A 19,966-nucleotide genomic window follows, 5' to 3' on the forward strand; every position below is an offset into this window, starting at 1 on the left:
CCTCCAGGCCACTGGGGCGACAGAGTGGCAGTATTGTAACACCGTCATTCTGTCTGCATTGATTTGCCGGAAATCTTTTATAAAGTCAAACTTTCATCATCTATTTGGTTACCAAGGTCTCACTCTCATGCAAAAGACGGGGAAAATGCTTGATCCTGTCGTTCTCATGACCAGTTTTCAGAACCATGCGCCAGTTCCCTAGCATCCTTCAGAGGTGACCAGTGACGGACATGACATGCTTGAATGAAGCTCCTCCGTTTTGTGTGAGGGAAGTCGTGATTCTGAGCCCATGCAACTGTGATGTGCAAGTCTTATGTTTTCCCACCAAGGGATCCTTGAATGATTCACTCAGCCATTAAAAAACACTTATGAGGGGCCGGCCCGGTGGCTCAGTGGTTAAGTTCGCACGTTCCGCTTCAGCGGCCCAGGGTTCGCTGGTTCGGATCCCAGGTGCGGACATGGCACCGCTTGGCAAGCCATTCTGTGATAGACGTGCCACATATAAAGTAGAGGAAGATGGTCACGGATGTTAGCTCAGGGCCAGTCTTCCTCAGCAAAAAGAGGATTGGCAGCAGTTAGCTCAGGGCTAATCTTCCTCAACAACAACAAAAAAAACACAACACTTAGGAAGCACATGCTGCTTAATTACCGGGAATAGGGGCGTGGGGAAGGCAGAATGGGCCTGAGCGCTCAGAGCTGACAGACGGGCCGGCAGTTGGGACAAATAAGCAAGAAACTGTGGTCCTCTGGAATGGGGGTCATGCATCAAGGTAAACCAGCCAGAGCCTCGCGTCCCAGACTCGTTGTTGGGGACAGTGGATGAGTTGACCTCCTGTCTCTGACACTCCGGAATGTGGGCAGCGGGGTCTGTACTGCACGTGAGTCTGAAGGGGTCTGCTCAGCACCCACCATTGAGCTCTTCCACTTTGAGGAACGCAGAAGCTGCCTTTGGTGGGGTGGGTTCCCTGCCGGGGGTCCCACAGCGAGGAGCCTGGGCGGGTGACCGCGTTGCTGTCCCTTCCTGCAGGAGGACTACCACAAGCTCCTCACCAAGTACGCTGAGGCCGAGAACACCATCGACCAGCTGCGCCTCGGGGCCAAGGTACAGGCTGGGCTGGGGTGGGTGTGTAGGCCCGGGGTCCCCCCAAGATGACACTTTCCCATCGTCTTCAAGAGGGGCCACTGCCTCCTGAGACCCTGGGGACAGTGGAACCCAGTCCTCATTCTACCACAAGGTCCCTCTGTGACCTTGGGCAGCGACCTTGCCCTCTCTGGGCTCAGTGTCCTTTACGGTTGAGGATCTCTGAAGTCCTTGAACCCTAGAATCCGGGGTAGCCAGGAATTTCACCAGAAGCTCTCACCTTCTAGATGAGCTCTGGCATGAGACCACCTGGGCTCAACTCCTGGCTCAATTACTGACTTGCTGTGTGACCTTGAGGAAGTTGCTGGGGCCCTCTGAGCCTTAAGAGAGTAGCACAGAATTTCTGCTCAGCTCCTGGTACTTGTTTCCTGGGCCTGATCCTCCCTGGGTCACACCTTTGCTTTTCTCCTTCCCGGCTGTCTCACCCCCAGCCTGGATGCCCCGTGTGCGGGCAGGGGGAGTATGGATGGGAAATCGATCTGCCTCCATCCCACCCAGCCCCCACCTCGACTTGAGAGGAGGCTGTGAGTTCTGCACTTGGGACCTTCCCCTTTTCTGGGGTGAGACAGGAAGTGGGGCCCCTGCAGCCCCTTGTGGCTTCCTGCTTCCTCCACCCCGCTCTTGCCCCATCAGACAACAGGGAGCAGGGGGGGATGGGAGCTGAGGTGCAGAGATGTGGACCCTCCGTCAGGCTCAGCCCCCTCCCCAGCGTCCCCACGCTGGCCTGCCCCTGTCGAGCTCCAGGCCCCCTCCCCTATCACAGCGTGGGTGGGGGGGGCGGCTCTCAACCATCTGGAGGGTTCTGCGAAGTGTGGGCGGAGGCAGCCTTGTTGAGAAGATGAGAAAATGGAAGGGGCCCTGTTCTAGGAGCATGAGTCCCACTTTGTCCCCATACTTGCCTCTTGACCCAGGCAGGTCCCTTCCCATCCCGGCCACCCTGGCACCTCTGTGATAGGGGTTAGTCAGGCCGTCCTCCTGGGAGCCAGCGGCTCTGCCTGATGTCCTGAGGCTCCTTCCAGCTCTCTGCAATGCTGAGCGCGGTTCAGGGGCAAAAGGGATGGGGTGCTGGGCGAGGACAGAAGAGGGGACTTGGTGAGGCATCTTCCCCGGGGAAACCACATTCTCATGGCGGCAGACTCCTAGAAGGTCCGAGGGGAAAGGAACTGGTCATCAGGTCCAAACCTTCAGCTCCCGCATCTCATCTTACAGATGGGGAACCGGGTCCCCAGGAGGGGCCGAGGCTGCTGAAGGTCATGGTCAGGGGCAGAGGCTCGGAGCATCTCCTCCCTCCTTCCCTTCCTTCCTCCTTTACTTATTTAAGGGGGTGAGTCAGTATATGGAAAGCATGGAGCTGGCACCTGGCAAGTGCCTCCTACGAGAGGGGCAATATTATTATTACTAACAGTATTAACATGAAGGTGTCTGTTGCGTGCCCGTATGTGCCAGGTACTGTGTGGGCCCTGGCAGGGGTGGACAGTGTGCTGCCTCCTCTCATGGGCACTCCCTGACCCAGTGGTTGGGACTCAGGGCCACCCCATATGCAGTCCCCCAGGCCTGGCTGGTGACCCAGACCCCTGTGTGTGTGTGAGGGGTGCACAGGAGGGAAGATGGACGAGGCTGGGATTGGTCCCGCGTCAGCTCGCCCACTTCCGCTTTCTGGAAGAAGATTCCTCGGCCCGTAGATTCTCCTCCATTGATGGGTGAGCACAGGTCAGCTGGCCTCTGCTGGAGGCAGGACAATGCTCTGTGGCACCCCTGTCTCACAGCCGCCCTGGGGCAGCAATACAGTCAGAGCCCACTGTTCCAACGTGCTGAGGGGGATGGAGCCTGAGTGGGGAGGGGATTCGCTGGGTCCCATGGGGCCTGGGGGAGCCAGGCTTCCCACTCTGTCCAGGGTTCTGTAGACGCTACACCCCAGAGGTTGGGAGACACCAAGTGGCTTCCTGCTCCCAGCCTGTGCCAGGGTCCCTATTCACGGAAGGGTTACTGCTTCTGGACGGCTCCCTGGTAACTCTACTCGGAGCCCCCAGGGGCAGGGCTGGACCTCGTGCGAGGGAGCCAGGCTGGGGACGTTGCCCCAGACACCCAGGCCAGGCCCAGTGGGGCCCTGGGGCAGGAGACTGGCCTTGGCAGAGCAGTGAAGGGTGCCTGGCCAAGTGCACTGCCAGGGCCACCTCACTGGAGCCCCGTCAGGACGGTGGCGGGGTTTGCTCAACACCCCCAGCTGGTAAGGGGTTGAGAGTTGGGGGTTAAACCCGTGTCTGTCTGATTCCGGAGGGGGTGCTCTTTGCCCCATGCCTGGGTGAGCCGGCGGGCCCTGGCTCTGGGCCTGTGGTAGAGGCACAGGGACAGGAGGAATGAGGGTGTTACAGTGATAACAATAATAATACGTGATGGTTACTGACTGCTGTCCTAAGTGATTTACCGTTGGGGAAACTGAGGCACAGGGAGGTTCAGTAATTTGCCCAAGATCACTCAACAAGTAGGTCCCAGAGCCCAGCGGTGTGGCCCGAAAGCCCACTATTGCCACCACACTCTCCGGCAGAGCCAGACTAGATAATTTCGGGGTCTACAGCTGGAGAGGCTGACCAGGGCATCCCGGGGCCTGGCTGGGGAGCACCCCTGGATCTGGAGCCTGGCCGTGGGGCTGGAAGGCTGCGGGCAGAAGCCTGGGTTGGTGGAGGGTCCCTGCCGGGCTCCGTTCTCTAAAGCAGGCGGGTGTCTCACCAGAGTTTATGGTGGTTTTGAGCGTCAGCTGTGCGCTGCCACCTCCCTGCTGCCCCCGTCCCCCATCTCAGCTGCAGGGGGCCTGGAGGGGCTGAGGAGACCAGAAATTACCCCAGAAAGAATGGGGGATGACACCACGCTGCCTTTCCTAAAGCGAGCATTCTGCTGGTTGCTGGTTGGTCCAGAAGCCGGGGTGGAGCGGTGGGGTGGGGGTGGGGGCGCGGGCAGGGGCATCCGAACGTTCAGAGGAGGTGGGGAAGCACTTCCTGTTCTCCCCCTCCCTCCCCTCCCCGCCCCATTCATAAAGCCATTAGCATTTTAAAGGCAGAGAGAAACCCATCTGTGCAGAGAATAGTCACTTAACCCAATGTTTCCCACACTCGATGGCCCACCCCCAACCCAGGGTCCTGATTAACCCCTGAGGGAGCTACTCCAGGCTCAGGGAGCACTGGGGGGACACGTGGCTTGCAAGGGGCGCCCTGGAGCCCTGGGCTGGGTCCTGGCTGTGTCCTGGGAGATGGCTCAGCGTTGCCCACCCCCAGACCCCGGCTTCCTGGGCCTCTGCACAGGCGAGGGCCCCTCGGCTTCAAGCTCCTCCCATCCCTGACACAACAGGGCCTGTGCTGGGAGCTACTTGTTCTGTGGCTGGCCAGGTGGGGCCTTGGGGGGGCTGGGCCTGAGGTGGGGGAGGGGCAGAGTGAGGTAGTGGGAAGTGCACAGGAGGGCTGGGCCTCCCCCTGGGATTTGGGTCACCTCAGGAGGAGAGGAGTGCTGGTGGGCAAGCCCCCACAAGCAAGTCTGAGCAGATGGCCAAGGGGATTATTAAAATCCAGCTTTGTTCTCATCAGAGGCTGGGCCAGAAAGAGGGGGAGGCAGTGGGGGCCAAGCCACGTGGGCCATTGTCTCTTTCTTTGGAGTAGGTTTTTCTGCCATAGCCGGGACGTGAAGAGCAGCTTAAGCAGGGTGAGGCTGCCTGCCCGGGCGTTAGGGAGCTGCCCCCACCAGGCCCACCCTCCACAGCCCACGCCTGACCTTGGGGCAGCCGGGGCAGCAAGATAAGCTACCTGACATCATGAGGAGCGGGGGGCACTGAGGCACCACAGGGGCTAGATTTTCCAGGGACCTGCCTCTGTGATCACCGCATAAATGACGATGGTGGTGATGGTGGTGATGGTGATGATGGTGACGGTGATGATGGTGGTGGTGACGATAGGATGGTGATGGTGATGATGGTGATGATGATGATGATGGGGATGGTGATGATGATGGGGATGGTGATGATGGTGGTGGTAATGATGGTGGTGGTGATGATGATAGGATGGTGATGGTGATGTTGGCGATGATGATGATGATGGGGATGGTAATGGTGGTGTTAATGTTGGAGATGGTGATGATGGTGATAATGATGGTGATGATGGTACCGGTGATGGTGATGGTGTTGATGAATATGAGGGTGGTGGCTGCTGTTTACTGAGCACTCACTTGGGGTCCAGGGACGTTAGGTAAGTCAGCTGCTCTAGGACTCGAAGCTGGGCAGTGGAAGAGCCAGGACGTGAAGCCAGGCTCCGCAGAGCTCACACACTAAGCCAGGGATCAGTGAACTTTCTCTGCAGAGGACCAGATAGTGAATATTGTCAGCCTTGTGGGCCACACAGTCTCTGTGGTAACAACTCACCTCTGCATGTCAGCAGCCCTGGACGATACGTGAACGACGAGCATGGCTGTGTCCGTTAACCCTTACTCACCCAAACAGACCGCAGGCTGCCGGCTCCTGCTCTAAACCGCGGTCCCGCATCTGGGGCTCCTCCAGTCCTGAGCTTCAGATGGTCTTCCTTGGCCGTCTGCCTGCTTCCAGACTTCTCTCTCACACACTGGGCTGTTTACCACGTGAAACCCATTCTCAAGTGATGGAGACCTGCTCCAACTGAGAGATTAGTTCATTCACTGGTTGGTTTACTCATCCAATCCAGCCATTCATTGCTGTCGTTATCACTATAATAATGATTACTGGAAATGTTCTTTTTTTTTTTTTCCCCTTCTTCTTCTCTCCAAAGCCCCCCAGTACATAGTTGTATATTCTAGCTGCGAGTGCTTCTGGTTGTGCTCTGTGGGACCCCACCTCAGCATGGCCTGATGAGCGGTGCCATGTCCGCGCCCAGGATCCAAACGAGTGAAACCCTGGGCCGCTGAAGTGGAGTGCGTGAACTTAAACACTCGGCCACGGGGCCAGCCCTGTACCATACAAATATTATTAATAAAATTATTAATATAGAACGCCATAGACTTTGGGGTCAAAGCGGGGTTACAATCCCAGCACAGAGATTTATCAGCTGGAGATTTTAAGTCAGTGGTTTAACCTCTCTGAGTCTCAGTTCTCTCTTCTGTAAGGGGGGGATGATGGTCCCTGCCCTGCCTCCCTTTCGGGCCTGCCATAAAGAGAATGAAAGGCCATGTAAGCTCTTCATGCAATGTTTGGCCCCCACCAAAGGGCTCCACTAAAAGGTAGCATTTATTGTTACGAAACATGTTTGTTGAGTGCCTGAGTGATGGTGTGAATGAAGGTAGGGCCTTTTTAGTGGGTTTGGCCCAACCCTGACTTGGCCCTGCCTGTACCTCCCCTCCCTGCCAGGTGAACCTGTACTCGGACCCGCCCCAGCCCAGCCACAGCATGCACATGGGGACAATGCCCCAGGGGACCAAGGTCTTGGCCTTCACCATCCCACAGCCGCACTCTGTGGAGCGGAGGCTGGGCCCCACCGAGGCCCTGCCAGCCGCTGAGGCCTCAGGTGAGTCTGGGGGACGAGACGTGGCTGGAGGGTGTCTTCTGCCTGTGATTCTGCTCTGCGGGCACCTGGTTCACCTTGGGGATGGGACTGGCTTCATGCCAGGGGAGGGAGGGAGGCGAGGCCCCACTCTGGGCCGTTTGACTTGAAGAGGCCAAAGGGAGGTGTGGGCAGTGTCCCGCTTTGAGCCAGAACAGCCGGGTGAAGCCCACACTCTGTCACTTAGCCGCTGGGTGATCTTGAGCAAGTTGCATAACATGGAGCATTGTCACTGTGGAGCCACATTAGGGCCCTGCTCCCACCTTTGCCACGTGCCATCCCCGTTACTCCCTGCCTCAACCTGGGGGAGTGCGCACTGGTGTCACCCCACTGACGGCTGAGACCAACGCTCGGAGAGGGGAGGACATCCTGCAGGTCACATTGCTACAAGGGGGCAGGGCGGGATTTGAGCCCGCACCTTTCTGAGTTAGAGCCCACACCGTTGACCTGGAGCCCGGAGGCCTGGCTTAGCTCCAGCTGCATGATCAGGGCAGATGCGGCCCTTGTTCTCTCCTGTAAATGGAGACAGTACTGCCCAGCCACTTCCTCGCGCCTATGTGAAGATGGCGTGATCGCGAGATGACCGAGCTGTCACTTGATGATGGAGGGGGTGGCGGTTTGAGGTGGAGCATCCATCTCTCAGCCCAGGAGGGACTCTTCTTGGCCCCAACTGTCAGTGGTTGTGTATTCCAGAGTGGCCATCAGCTCAAGGAGACCTGAGCCGCCCCTCTGCCACCAGCTCGAGCACCCCAGGCTGTCTTCTGGAAAACCTGGGCATCGCCCAAGACCAGCCCTCCGCGGAGCCGACCGAGGCACTGGCTTCTCAGGCCAGGTGGTTCCTGGCCAAGGTGAGCGGAGCCCCAGCTTTGCCCGGCTGAGACATAGCTCACGGGAGAAAGCAGAGCCTCTGCGGGGTGGTGGAGGGGCCCACTTGTCACTCCCCAGCCAGGGTTAACCTGGCATCTCGAGAACGTGACCATTCCTCCTGCGTTTTGGGACCACACGAGTCCAGCCTCCTCCTCGTCCCCCAGTGCTGGGCTGAACTCCTTTCTTTGGCATGTCTCTCATCTACTCTCTCCGGTTGTGCTTGAAAGTGTGTCTGCTTTGCCCCCGGGGGGACCCTTAGTGCTGTCAGGGTTCTACAAGGATGATAGAAGCTCCACGCTGCCTTTTCCCCTTCAGAATAAATTGCCCGCTTCTTAGTTCATTTCATTACAGAAATCAATTCTCAGCCACCTCTCAAGGGGCCTATATATTTTCATCAAACCGTCCAAACAACTGAATGGTTTGCGGGTCTGTTTATAACTATACCCTTGGCCTTATTCCAAAAGTGCCTTAAAGCAGCTTAGAAAATACGCGCATTATAACCACATTCTGAAAATGGAAGTGAGGAACTGGGGCAAAGGGGAAGTAAAAGTAGAAAAAAAATAAAATGAATGTAGGGCGAAGCGAGTAAACAGAATGTTCCATTGGACCCTGAGCACTTTCCTAGATTCACATTTGGCTTTGAACTTCCCAGTTGGCAAGGCAAAAAGGGAAATGCCATAGTTACAGACATCGCTGTGTCCATTGAACCAATTCCTTCAGGGAAACGCAGCCATTCTTTTCTTTTTTTCTTTTGGTAACAGCTTTGTTGAGATATAATTTACATCCTGTACAGTGCACTCATTTAAAGTGGATACTTCGGTGGGTTTGCGTTTATTCAGAGTCGTGCAGCCATCACCACAATCAGTTTAAGAACATTTCCATCATGCAGATAGAAACGCCACATCCGATAAGCAGTCGCTCTCCATCCCTTTCCCCAGCCCCTGGCAGCTGCTCCGCTACGCTCTGCCTCTACAGTTTGCCTCTTCTGGACATTTCATATAAATGGATTCATAGAACATGTGGCCTTTTGTGTCTGGCTTCTTTCACTTAGCATAATGTTTTCAAGGCTCATCCCTGTTGTAGCAGAATGAGCAAGCACTTTATTCCTTTTTACCACCACCATTCTGTGTCCTGTAACTGGACAGACGTTTCTCCCGTGTCCGGTGTGTTGTAGAGTAAAGCAAAGCCAAGGTCATTGCGATGAGCAGGAGCTGGGGCCCCACTTGACCCCTAATGATCCAGAGCCACACTGTCCACTACAGGAGTCACTGGTCACACATGGCTCCTGAGTCCCAGACGTGTGGCCAGTGCAAATTGAGATGTGCTGTCAGTCACACACACGCACACCGGATTTCAGCCTTAGTGCAACAAAAAGAGTGTAAGAGCTCCTTAATGAGTTTTTCTATTGATTACATGTTGAAATAATATTTTAGGTTTATAAAATTATTATTAAAATTAATTTACCTATTTCTTTCTTCATTTTTAATATGGCTACTAGAAAATTTTAAATTACATATGTAGCTGACATTACATTTCTATTTTATGTTATATAAATTATATAGTATATTATAATATATTATATACATTTTTATATTATATTTCAGCACTCATCTACAGCTTTCCTAGAAATGATTCTCAAGTCATCCTTTGACTATTTTTCCTAATTAAAAATTTTGGGGGACCCTGGCCTGGTGGCATAGCCATTAAGTTCGAGCACTGTGTTTCACTGTCCCCGGGTTTGCCAGTTTGGATCCCAGGCACAAACCTACGCACCGCTTGTCAAGCCATGCTGTGGTAGCCATCTCACGTATAACGTAGAGGAAGATGGGCATGGATGTTAGCTCAGGGCCAATCTTCCTCAAAAAAAAAAACAAAAGCCAGGAAATTCTTCTTTGTAAGGGTAATGGATGCACACAGTAAAGGCCCTCACACGGTACAAAGGGGATATTCAGTGAAAATGTTTTCTCCCTCCACTGCCCTTCTGTTCCGTGCAAAAATGTTCCATGCACACACATGCTTTTATCGAAATGGCCACATAAGTATATGTATTATCCTGTACCTTGACTTTTTTAATGTCCCAAATTTGAATGTTTGTTTCTGAGTAGGCAGTGAATTCACTTCGTTCAAAGTTCAAAGGATTCATGGAGTAGAAAACCTCCCTCCCACTGCTGTCCCCCTACCACCCAGTTCTCCTCCCCAGAAGCAATTAATGTTTCACTTTCTTGCCTTCTTCTAGAGACGATTTCTGGTACATAAGCAAGTATATTTACATGTGTCTGTAGATTTCATACAGACGGTAGTGAACTGTAAATGCTGTCCCGTACCCTGATTCAATGCTGAAAAGTAGGTCTCAGAGGCGTTGATACATCAGGACATCCCCATGTGCCCTCCTCTTCTTGATGGCTGCGTACTATTCCACCGAGAGGCATTTCGAGTCTTTCCTGTCGCCCGCTGACTGTGCCGCCGTAAATTTCCTGCCTCCGAGGTCTTCCTTCCTGCACATGAGTGAGCGTGCTTTGCTGTCGATAAATTCCTGGAGGTTCCACTTCCGTTTTTCCTAAGGCGGCCGTGCCCGAGGCCCATCGTGGAGTTGTGGAGTCACTGTCAGTGGTGGACCCACCTCCTGAGGCGGGACCCAGCTCCTCACGCCAAAGTGTGAATGTGGCTGCATGCGGGAGTCGGCGGGGCTCCTCTTCCAGGGTCTGGATTCATGGAGCGTGTTTCCCCCCGTCCCCATGTCCAGGTGGAGTCCTTCATGGCCCTGATGCAGACAGGACGGCTGACGCCCCGGGACCAGCTCAAGGTACGGCCACTTCAGGAGACGCCCTGGGAGCCGCAGACAGCTGCTCCGTCTCCCATGGCAGAGTCTCTGGAGCCTCGTTTGCCACAAGGCTGGCCAGGGAATCCCAGACACAGTGTCTCCTTCTAGAACAAACAGCCCCGCTGAGCTTTCCACGATGGTGATCGTTGTCGACTAGTCGTTACCACTTGTGAAGCATGTGGTGGCGGGCCAGGCACCTCAGTACATTATTGCCTTTTACCAGCATCAAAACCCGGGGGGCAGTTACAATCATTGCCCCCATTTAACTGGGATGGACCTGAAGCCCAGAGAGGTGACTCAGAGGCCACAGGGCTGGTAGGCAGCAGAGCTCAGACCCAGGTCCGTCTGAATCCCAAGTCCAGGGGCGTCCTCGCTGCCCTGCACAGTGTCCCCCTGAGTATCCTGCCTCTCAGTGACCAGAAAAAGGCCTTTTCTTTTTTTAAGATTTTTGTATTATAAAAGTAATTGCCCAAAATTTGAAAACCAGAAGGAAAAGGGAAGAGGAGACCCCTAATCTATTATTGACCTGTTTCCTTTTGGACTTTCGTATTTCTGGATAACTATGATCAGATGTAAAATTCAGGTTTCTAGTGCATCAGCCGGGGTCCCAGGAGGGAACAGACGATGCTCTCGAAGCTGAGAGTGGGGGTCATTGAGGGGCTGTGAGCAGGGCTGTGGGCAGCATGAGGGGGCCCGACAGGACCAGGGAAGCCCGGGGACTCGCACCTGCCTGAGCTGTCCCTCCCAGGTGTCTCTCCTCCCACCCCGGACCTCTTATGGATGCTTCCCGCTGCACAGACCCCACAGGAAGCCGGTGGGTCGAGAGCCCAGTGATGCTGGAGGCACAGAGCAGGGTGGGGACAGGAGCTGAGGGAGGGCTCGGAGGGGCCAGGGCATCGCTCTTGGTTTGTAAAATATATTATGATTTTTTTACTATCTTATTATACAGATGTCACCTACATCTTCTAGTACAAAATGTGTGCTCTGTATTATGTTATCTCATCGAGCGGGTGATCAAGGGCCTTGAAAATCAAAGCCATCCTTCTCCGTCCCCTTTATCCTGGTTCCCCCACATCCAGGGAGGTTGGGAGCTCTTGGAAGAGCAAGCTTGACTGGGGACCAGACTCTAGTTATCCTTGGCCTCAGCCTGTCGTCAGCATCAGATGAGTGAGCTGGGGATGGTTTTAAGCCAAGGATAACGGTCCTGCCTCTGGTAGTTTAAGCTGTGTATTAGCTGTCCTTACGTTTACTCTGAGGACCTGGTGTAATTGTTAGGACCATGAGCTCTGGAGCCAGAGGACCTGGGTTCCAGTCCTGGCTCTACAACTTACTGTGTGACCTTCACCAACTTAAATAACCTCTCTGTGCCTCAGTTTCTTCCTCCTTAAATGAAGATGATAAACTACTGCTCTCATTAAGATTATGTTGAAGATTGAATGAATAATGCAAAGTGCGTTAGCGCAGAGCCTCCAGGCTCAATGGTGATAATGACGTCACGGATCGTGGTAGTCTATAAGGATTGGGGGAAAGAGTGACTAATGTTCCAAAATCCACAGTTCTGAGAATCGAGAGTGAGGATCCATGGTCTCTCCAGTACTTGGTCCTTATGGGGACATGGTGATAGCATATTTGACATTACGACCATCATGGGACATCAGGGTTCTTGGAGGTCTACCCAGGAAAAACGGGTCCCCTCTGGAGCCGGGGCCAAGACTCTAAGCTGTGCCCCTGCCATGCTAGTCTGATGGCGGAGAGCTTGCCCAGGGCCGCCAGGCTCCAGAGGGTCCTGACCCCAGCCTGCCAGGGACTCGGTGGCCAGGAGGCCGCCACAGACCCAGGGTGAGCCCCGTGGCCCCCCATGAGCTGTCCCGTGCCCTGCGTCTGCAGGGACCGAGCCCACGGGGCCGGGCACTCAGCTCTGCCTGGTCTGGTCCGGTTTCAGGGCTTCCAGCGGCTGAAGGCTGCCCACGCAGCCCTGGAGGAGGAGTACCTGAGGGCCTGCAGGGGGCAGCCCCTGGCCCAGCAGCCCACCGGCTCCGAGGGGACGCCTGGGAAGTTCGACCCTGGCAGGTGCGTGCTGGGGAGGGAGGCCCGGGAGGCCAGATGGGGCGGGCCGGGGTTCCCTTGGTCACCAGAGGCACATCCCATCCTCATAATTCAGACACTGGGGCAACAGGAAGAAATCCTATCCCAGTTAGCAACATATCCAAATCGGGGGATGCTGGAAAGCTGAGATTTGTCACCTTTTGGACTCACTGCAATGAGAAGTGACCTGGGAGATAAGAGCTGAAACCTCTCATTAGAGAATGGGGAAACTGAGGCCAGAAGGGGGAGGGATTTACTCAAGGTCCCACAGCCTGTTGGTGGCAGAGGGGGGCTCAGGCTGAGGCCCCCTCATTCCTAGTGAGTCCACTTTCATCTTGTTTATTTCGAGTTCTCCGCAGACTCTGAATGATCACGTTAAGTGGACCCTCCGTGGGCATCCTCTGGGACCTCTGCTCTGAAGGCCCCCAGACCTGCCCGATGGGGCTGCTGTCCAGCCTCCCACTGCTGATGTCTCCCCCTTCCAGGGAGCTGGAGGCAGAGATATTCCAGCTGGGGATTCGCCTGGAAGAGCTGAAGGACCATGTGGAGCAGAACCAGCAGGAGCCGGAGCAAACCGGGTCGGACTCGGCTCTGGACAGCCCCCCAGCCACGCCCTCCCCCCACCAGCCGACCGGCCTGCCCTCTCCTTCCGGACAAGCCCCCGAGCTGGCCACCCAGATCCTCTGCCCTGAGGTACCTCTTTGCCCAACCATATTGGACTGTTTCTTCGTTCCTTCTTTTCTTCGTGAATTGGCTTCTTCCCTACCTCTTTATGAAGTATGAGCCATATGCCAGGACCCATGACACATGGTGGGATCTCAGTGGGAAACAAACAAACAAAATAGGTGGCCTCTACCCTCTTGGGGTTTTCTGTCTAGTTGAACTAGTTCCACACCGTTATTTAACTGTAATTTTGATTAGTGCTCTGAGGGAGAATCGTGGGGTTCTGTGAGAGGAGGTAATAGGGTAACATAACTGAGTTTAGGGGGTCAGAGAAACTTTCCTTAAGGAAGTAATGTTGAAAGGAGATCTGAGGGTGAGTAGGAATTAGTAGGTGCAGAAGAGGAAGTCATTCAGCATAGAAAACAGCCTGTGCAAAGGCCCTGTGGTTGGAGTATGGAAAGTGAGGGGGCAGTTGTCTGAGAGATGCGGCTGGAGAAGCAGGTAGGGGCTCCATGAGGTAGGGGCTTGTGGCTCACATCAAGGGCTTGGTCTTAAACGCTACTGGGTTTTTGTGCAGAGGACAAGGTGAGAAGATTTGCAGGTGGGCCCATCAGAGGTGGGGAGGTGGCGGGCAGGTAGAGAGATGCACGTGGACTTGGGGGAGGTTTAGAAGGCACATTTGACTGGACTTGGAGTGGTGGTGACGTGGGAGGGAGCCCAGGCTGACCTCCAGGCTTGGGGCTTGTGGTACTGGGTGGATCTGGGGACTGTTCACAAAGGTGACAGGGCCGTGCCTGGAAGGGGCCTTGTGGAGTCCTTTCAGCCCCCGTCACAACCCGTGAGAGGCGATCACTGTGTTGCAGTTGAGCAACCTGAGTGTAGAGGGGGAGGCTGCCTTGTTGCTGGTGCTCCTTGCTGCCTCTGCTGCCAAGACTTGTCAGCTGGGGATGGAGCAGGAGAGAGGCGGGGGGCTGCTGGAGGCTGGGTGCTGGTAGCATGTCCCCGATGCTGAGGTCTTGGTGCCCGGGATGTGGGGGAAATTCTCTCGCTGCACTCTGCCCCAGAGGGTAGGAAAACGACCAGGCGCTGTCTCAGGCACTAACGGGTGAAAACCCACGCACATCGTCCTGAGGGGCTCCATGCTCCCGCCGTGAAGGCGTTTTGGGGGGCGGGGTGTCCCTACTGGAATGGAGCCGGGTCAGGAGAGGTGCTTCTGGCAGGAACTCAGGGTCCACATCTCAGCCCTGCCTCTTGCTTTGTGACTTTGGGTGAATCATCGGAGCCTCAGTGGCCTGTCTGTAAAATGGGTTGCAGTAACCGTCTATACCGGCGGGGTTGTGCTGAGTGGTGTCTGGCAGTCCTGGGCACAGAGTCGGTGCTCAGTTCACAGCAGCCAGTGTTGAAGGTCACGTGGTCCGGTCCCCATGTTCTGCACACACATAAGGGCGATGGGGTTGGTGGGTCTAACCTGTTTCTTCCACTTCAGCACCGGCGTGAGCCTGGCCTGAGGTAGGTCCTTAGAAAGTGGCATTTAGGTGTCTGCTGAATCTCTGCTCCTCCGTGTCTCTGGCCCCAGCCTGACGCCCCCAGCGTCGGTCCCTGCCCGTTGCACGTGAACGTGGAGCTGAGCGCGGCCAGCAGTGAGGTGGGGGACACGCCACTGGGCCTCCCGGCCCCACTCAGGCCCACGGAGCTGCTGATGGAGCAGGATTTCCACCGCCTCCTGGAGCGGTGAGTGCCCAACAGGAGGGAGGCCGGGGCGTCTGGCCCGGGGGCTGGGCCTGCTGCGCAGAAGTCACACTCCTCTGTGCGTTCTTCTGCAGGTACCTCAGCGTGAAGTCCCTCCCAGAGGCCCTGAGGACGGAGGAGGAGGAGGAGGAGGTGGAGGCGGAGGGTCAGGGCCACACCCAGGAAGTTGACGGCCTGGCTCCCCCTCCGGGGAAGGCAGAGGCCACCAGGCTCCCCACAAGGCCGCTCCCGGCGCAGGCCGAGAGAAGTCACGGGGCCCCGCTCGAGTATGTCGGCAGCCTCCCCACTTATCCCACACCAACCCGGCGACCGCAGGGCACGGATGGCGACTGTCATAGTGCGCCAGCCACCCCTTTACCGTTTAGAAAGGGCTTTCCTGACCCGTAGCTCAGTGTCTCCCCAAAATGTGGAACTTATGCCACTGATAGCCCTTGACATGATTTGGGTGACATGAGACCTTCGATATGACAGACGTGGCATTAAATAACATTATTCTCATTTTCCGTCTCAGACCTTCCAACTCCGTCAAGGAGAAGGTCTCAGTTAGGGCTAGTATGTCTTCAAGACCTCTCTTGATCTTCCTTTAAAAAGAGAGAGAGAGAGGGGCTGGCCTGGGGGTGAAGCGGTTAAGTTTGCATGTTCCACTTCCGTGGCCTAGGGTTGGCTGGTTCGGATCCCAGGTGCGGACGTGGCAAGCCATGCTGTGGTAGGCATCCCACATATAAAGTAGAGGAAGATGGGCACGGATGTTAGCTCAGGGCCAGTCTTCCTCAGCAAAAAGAGGAGGATTGGTGGCAGATGTTAGCTCAGGGCTAATCTTCCTCAAAAAAAAAAAAGAGAGAGAGAATAAGCGAGCGGACTCAGGCCCAGAGGCTTAACAGGCAACAGGATCTATCTAGAATATAGTAATATTGTTTTCGTGTTTTCTGTATTTATTTCCAAAGTTAGTTTCTATTTGTAGTAGGAGATACTGGTCTTCTGTTTATAATAGTGACCTGAAGTCGTCTTGAGTAGATTGAAGTTTATAGAAATGGCTGATGTAGGGAAGGTGGTATGCGCGTTCCTGGAACCTGGGAAGCAGCGTTCCAGCTCATTTGTTTCCACGCTGTTTCTCCTGTGGCATGTTGGGTGGGTTTTGTTGGCATCCTCATTTTTCAGTTGAGAAATGTGAGGTTCAGAGAGGGGCGGCGCCTTGCCCAAGGTCACACAGCTAGAAGGTGGCAGAACCAGGGTGGGCCCGCAGGGGTGTCTGCCCCCAGAGCTTGTGTCCTGCACTCCCTGGCTCCCGGGACAGGGCTGCCCGGTCGTGCCAGGGCTCAGGGTGGGTGTGCCTCTCCTTCCCTGCCAGGGAGACCCTGGAGCAGATGGTGCCTGGGAAGCCAGCAGGCTCGCTCACATCCATGGCTAGAGATGGGCACCCACAGGGCCTGGGCAAAGCTGAGGCGGCCTCTCCAGGCCCTAGAAGACCACCCCCCACTCGGGACACCAAGTCCGCTGCATCCCACCAGAGCAGTCTGACCAGCCTAGAGGGAAGTGGCATCTCTGAGCGCCTTCCACAGAAGTCTCGTCACCAAGCGGGCAGGCCCCACGTGGAGGTGAGCGTCCACAGGAGGCATGGGCTCTGAGCCTCGAGGCCATTCCCTGGATCGCCTGGCACTTTCTGCCTCAGAGCCTTGGCTCATGCCATTCCTTCTCAGAATCCCTGCCATTCAGAATGCTGCCCAGTATTCAGGGCTTGTGCCCAGTGCCACCTCTCCGCCGGAGCTCCTCGCACCCCATCCCTCTGCCAGGAGGTCTTGTTTCTCCTCTGAGAGCTCGGAGCCCATTTCCTGTTTTCTCTGAGCCCGCTCTGAGCTGGGGGGGGGGGGCGTGGGCCGTCCTTGACTCCGTGCCCTGTTTGTGCCATTAGTGCAGCGATTTTGAAACTGTTGCAGGGGTCACAGATCACATGGAAATGTGACTTACGCTATGGATCCTCCCCGAGGATAACGCGTATGTCTCCATTGGACACACACGCACGCGCCTGCCCACGCATGCGCACCTGTGGTGCTGTGACCCCCTGGTGAGGAACCTGCACCAGACCGTGAACGCCCTGAGGACAGCACCGGTGTCACTCTGTGTTCTGTGTGCCTTGCGTTAGGCCCCGTGTGTAGGAGGCGTCATGGTTGATGGGTTTTGTCTTCCCGGTTTTTCGGGCCTGGGTTTCTGCATCAGGACCACGGCGTTCCAGGCCCAGCCAGGAGGCGTGTGGAGATGCGAGTCCCGTCCCTGCACTGGGACCTCTCCCTCCTGCCCCTCTTTCTCTTCCTCAGCTCAGGAAATCGGCTCCAGGGCTTCTCCCCAGTGCGCTGGTTCCCCCTCTTCAGGGAAGTGGGACTTCTGCGGGGTCCTCTCGGGCGTGCAGTCGCTGCTGCTGACCCGGGGCTCAGGCTGGGTCCTGAGCCCGAGGACCCTCCCACCTGGGCCTGGGTGTTGGGCGACGGGCCAGCCCCCGTCTGTGAGCCTCGGAATGGGAGGCCCAGGCCAGGGCTGGAGCGATTCCCAGTGTGTCTCGGGCACATTCCTCAGACTTAAAGGGATCCTGCCTCCTTCAGGAGCCCTGGATGGCATCCCCCGAGACAGACAGTGGCTTCGTGGGCTCAGAAACCAGCAGAGTGTCGCCCCTTGCCCAGACCCCGGAGCACCGGCTGTCCCACATCAGGTATCCTGGGGACCCCCACCATTGTCCCATCAGTGTCACACACCAGGGATGGCCTGCGAACCAACGTGCCTGTGAGCCCAGAACAGGGGCGGACAGAGCGGGCATTCTCAGATCCCTTGTTTCATCCCCCAGTGAGGGCTCCCTACCTCCATCTTATTGATAGACAGGAACTGAGGTTCAGAGAGGGAGAGTGACTTGCCAAGTGTCACTCAGCCGATTAGCGACAGACCGGGAAATAAATATTTGTTGAGCAAATGAATGAGTGAACAGTGAATGAAGGACGTCTACAGGGAGAGTGGCGTGAGGTGAGCAGACACAAGGATCAAGGGCAATCAGGGTGGCTGCCTGGAAGAGATGGGCTGGAACTCAAAGGGAAGGGAGGGGATGTGGGTGAAGGGTGGGGTGACGGAGCCACCATGTAGAGTGACAGCCTCCAGAGCTGGGTGCAGGCCCCTCAGGAGGCCCACCTGGTGACGGGAAGAATGGATTAGAAATTCTATTTCTCTGAATATTTTCTAAAAACGAAATTGAGCTTTATAATTTTGCATACATGGGTGGGCAGTACAGCTGTGCCGTTTATAAAGAAATGCATGTATAACAGGGGTGCATCCTCAGAAATTCTGTCCTGCCGGGATGCGAAGTCCCAAAGGTCAGGAGCTCACGGGGGTAGCGTGTGGAGGGGCTCGGAGGCCGCGGCCTTTCTCAGGGTGACCTCAACGTGTCTCTCCCTCCATGGTCCCTCAGCGCCCCAGGGCCACTAACCCAGCCCTTCACTGCGTCTGCGCCCCGGAATGCAGCCTCCCACCCCCAGACCAGGGGTCCTCCGGTCCCCAGAAGAGTCTCTGAGCCCAGCACACCCAGGAGCCGAGCCCAGAGGCGCCCCTCCGGCCGGGACAGTCCCCGCCGGCAGAGGGCACCCAGCTTCCGCCTGGAGCGGGCACTGGCGGCCGAGATGGGTGAGTAGATGCAGCTGAGATGGGCAGCCCCTGGGGGGTGGCCAGATTGCATGGATTAAAAAATAAAACCAACAAAGGGCTTACCTTCCCCTTTAGGATACAAAACATCATAAAGGTTCATTGTAGGAAAATTTGAAATTACAGACAGAGTGGGCAAAAGGGAAGGAAAGGAAAAGATACGCTGGAAACCATTGCTGCTGACATTTTGGTGTGGAACCTGCGGGTTGTTCTCTATGCTAGCGTGTGTGTGTTGATTGACACGCACTTAAAACGAACATGGGACCATATTATACACGAATGTCTGATAACCTTTTTTTCTCTAAACATTGTGTCATGCACACTTTCCATGTCTATAAAATCTATGATTTAGTTTTTACATTTAAGAAATGCATTTATTTCCTTAAAAAGAAATAAAACAAATAGACAGGAAAGAACATAAGTGGGTGAATTTTCACGAGGTGAACACAGGCCAGGAAAGTCAACATGGTCAGAACCCCAGAACCTGCCCGCCCAGGCCCCCTCCAGCCACTCCCACCCCTCCCCGAGGGAACCCCTGTCCTCGCTTCTAACACCCCACATTTGCTTTGCCTCTTTTGAAAGTTCAATGTTTAAAATTTTTTTAATTAAACTTTAATTAAAAATTTAATTAATTACTGGTTCCCAGAGATCCCACGTGTCCTTCACTTAGTGTCTCCCAATGATATCTTGCAAAACTACTGTGCGATGTCACCACCAGGTGTTGACATGGATTTGGTCCAGATACAGAACAAGCCACCACCGGCTCCCTCGTGTTGCCCTTTTATAGACACACCCGCTTCCCCCTGCCCCACCCCCTCCTCAGCTCCTGGTGACCGCTAATCTGCTCTCCATTTCTCTAATTTTGCCATTTCAAGAATGTTACATAAATGGAATCATATACCATATGACCTTGTAGGATTGGCTTTTTCACTCAGCATAATTCTCTGGAGATTCATCTGGATTGTTCCACATCTCCATAGTTTGTCGCTTTACTGATTGCTGGTTGTTTTTAATGCACGGGCCAGACTAGTGGTTCGGACCTCCAGCCGCCCATCCCTTTGAGAGGCTGCAGTTTTGAACCTCTCCCCAGAAACACGCACACAGGCAAGGGTGTGACTGCATTTTCAGAGGGAGGGGGAGGCTGTGAAGCCAGTCCCAGAACCACGTGGTGATGCACCACAGAGCTGGGGGTCCCACGTGGAGGAGCCACGAGCTCTTTGCTATTCGGGGAAGGTCCCGAAGACTTGGCTCTGATGCGGAGATGGCGGGCTGGAGGGGGCGCTCTCACCCGCAGCAGCTCTGCAGGCCACGCTCTGCACCCCAAGCTCCCCGCACAAACCGCATCTTCTGGTTTGAGGTCAGTGGGTCATTGACCTCATCAGGAACTTCATTTGTGACCTCAGCTGGGCACCTTCT

General features: G+C 55.4%; 1 protein-coding gene across 10 annotated transcripts in view; it reads left to right on the top strand.

The window, feature by feature from the left end:
• Nucleotides 1–19,966, top strand: part of AKNA (AT-hook transcription factor) — a 54,202-nt gene that overhangs the window by 20,035 nt on the left and 14,201 nt on the right. For all 10 annotated transcript variants that reach the window (XM_070518878.1, XM_044778960.2, XM_044778957.2 and 7 more), the window contains 11 exons: nt 1,028–1,102; nt 6,498–6,654; nt 7,384–7,538; nt 10,301–10,360; nt 12,321–12,448; nt 12,949–13,156; nt 14,703–14,857; nt 14,950–15,141; nt 16,224–16,470; nt 17,470–17,576; nt 18,321–18,532. In XM_070518878.1, the coding sequence (XP_070374979.1) occupies nt 1,028–1,102; nt 6,498–6,654; nt 7,384–7,538; nt 10,301–10,360; nt 12,321–12,448; nt 12,949–13,156; nt 14,703–14,857; nt 14,950–15,141; nt 16,224–16,470; nt 17,470–17,576; nt 18,321–18,532 (1,696 nt within the window). The remainder of the gene's footprint in view (nt 1–1,027; nt 1,103–6,497; nt 6,655–7,383; nt 7,539–10,300; nt 10,361–12,320; nt 12,449–12,948; nt 13,157–14,702; nt 14,858–14,949; nt 15,142–16,223; nt 16,471–17,469; nt 17,577–18,320; nt 18,533–19,966) is intronic.

Source organism: Equus asinus, chromosome 10 (assembly GCF_041296235.1).
Source record: "Equus asinus isolate D_3611 breed Donkey chromosome 10, EquAss-T2T_v2, whole genome shotgun sequence".
Lineage (NCBI taxonomy): Eukaryota > Metazoa > Chordata > Mammalia > Perissodactyla > Equidae > Equus > Equus asinus.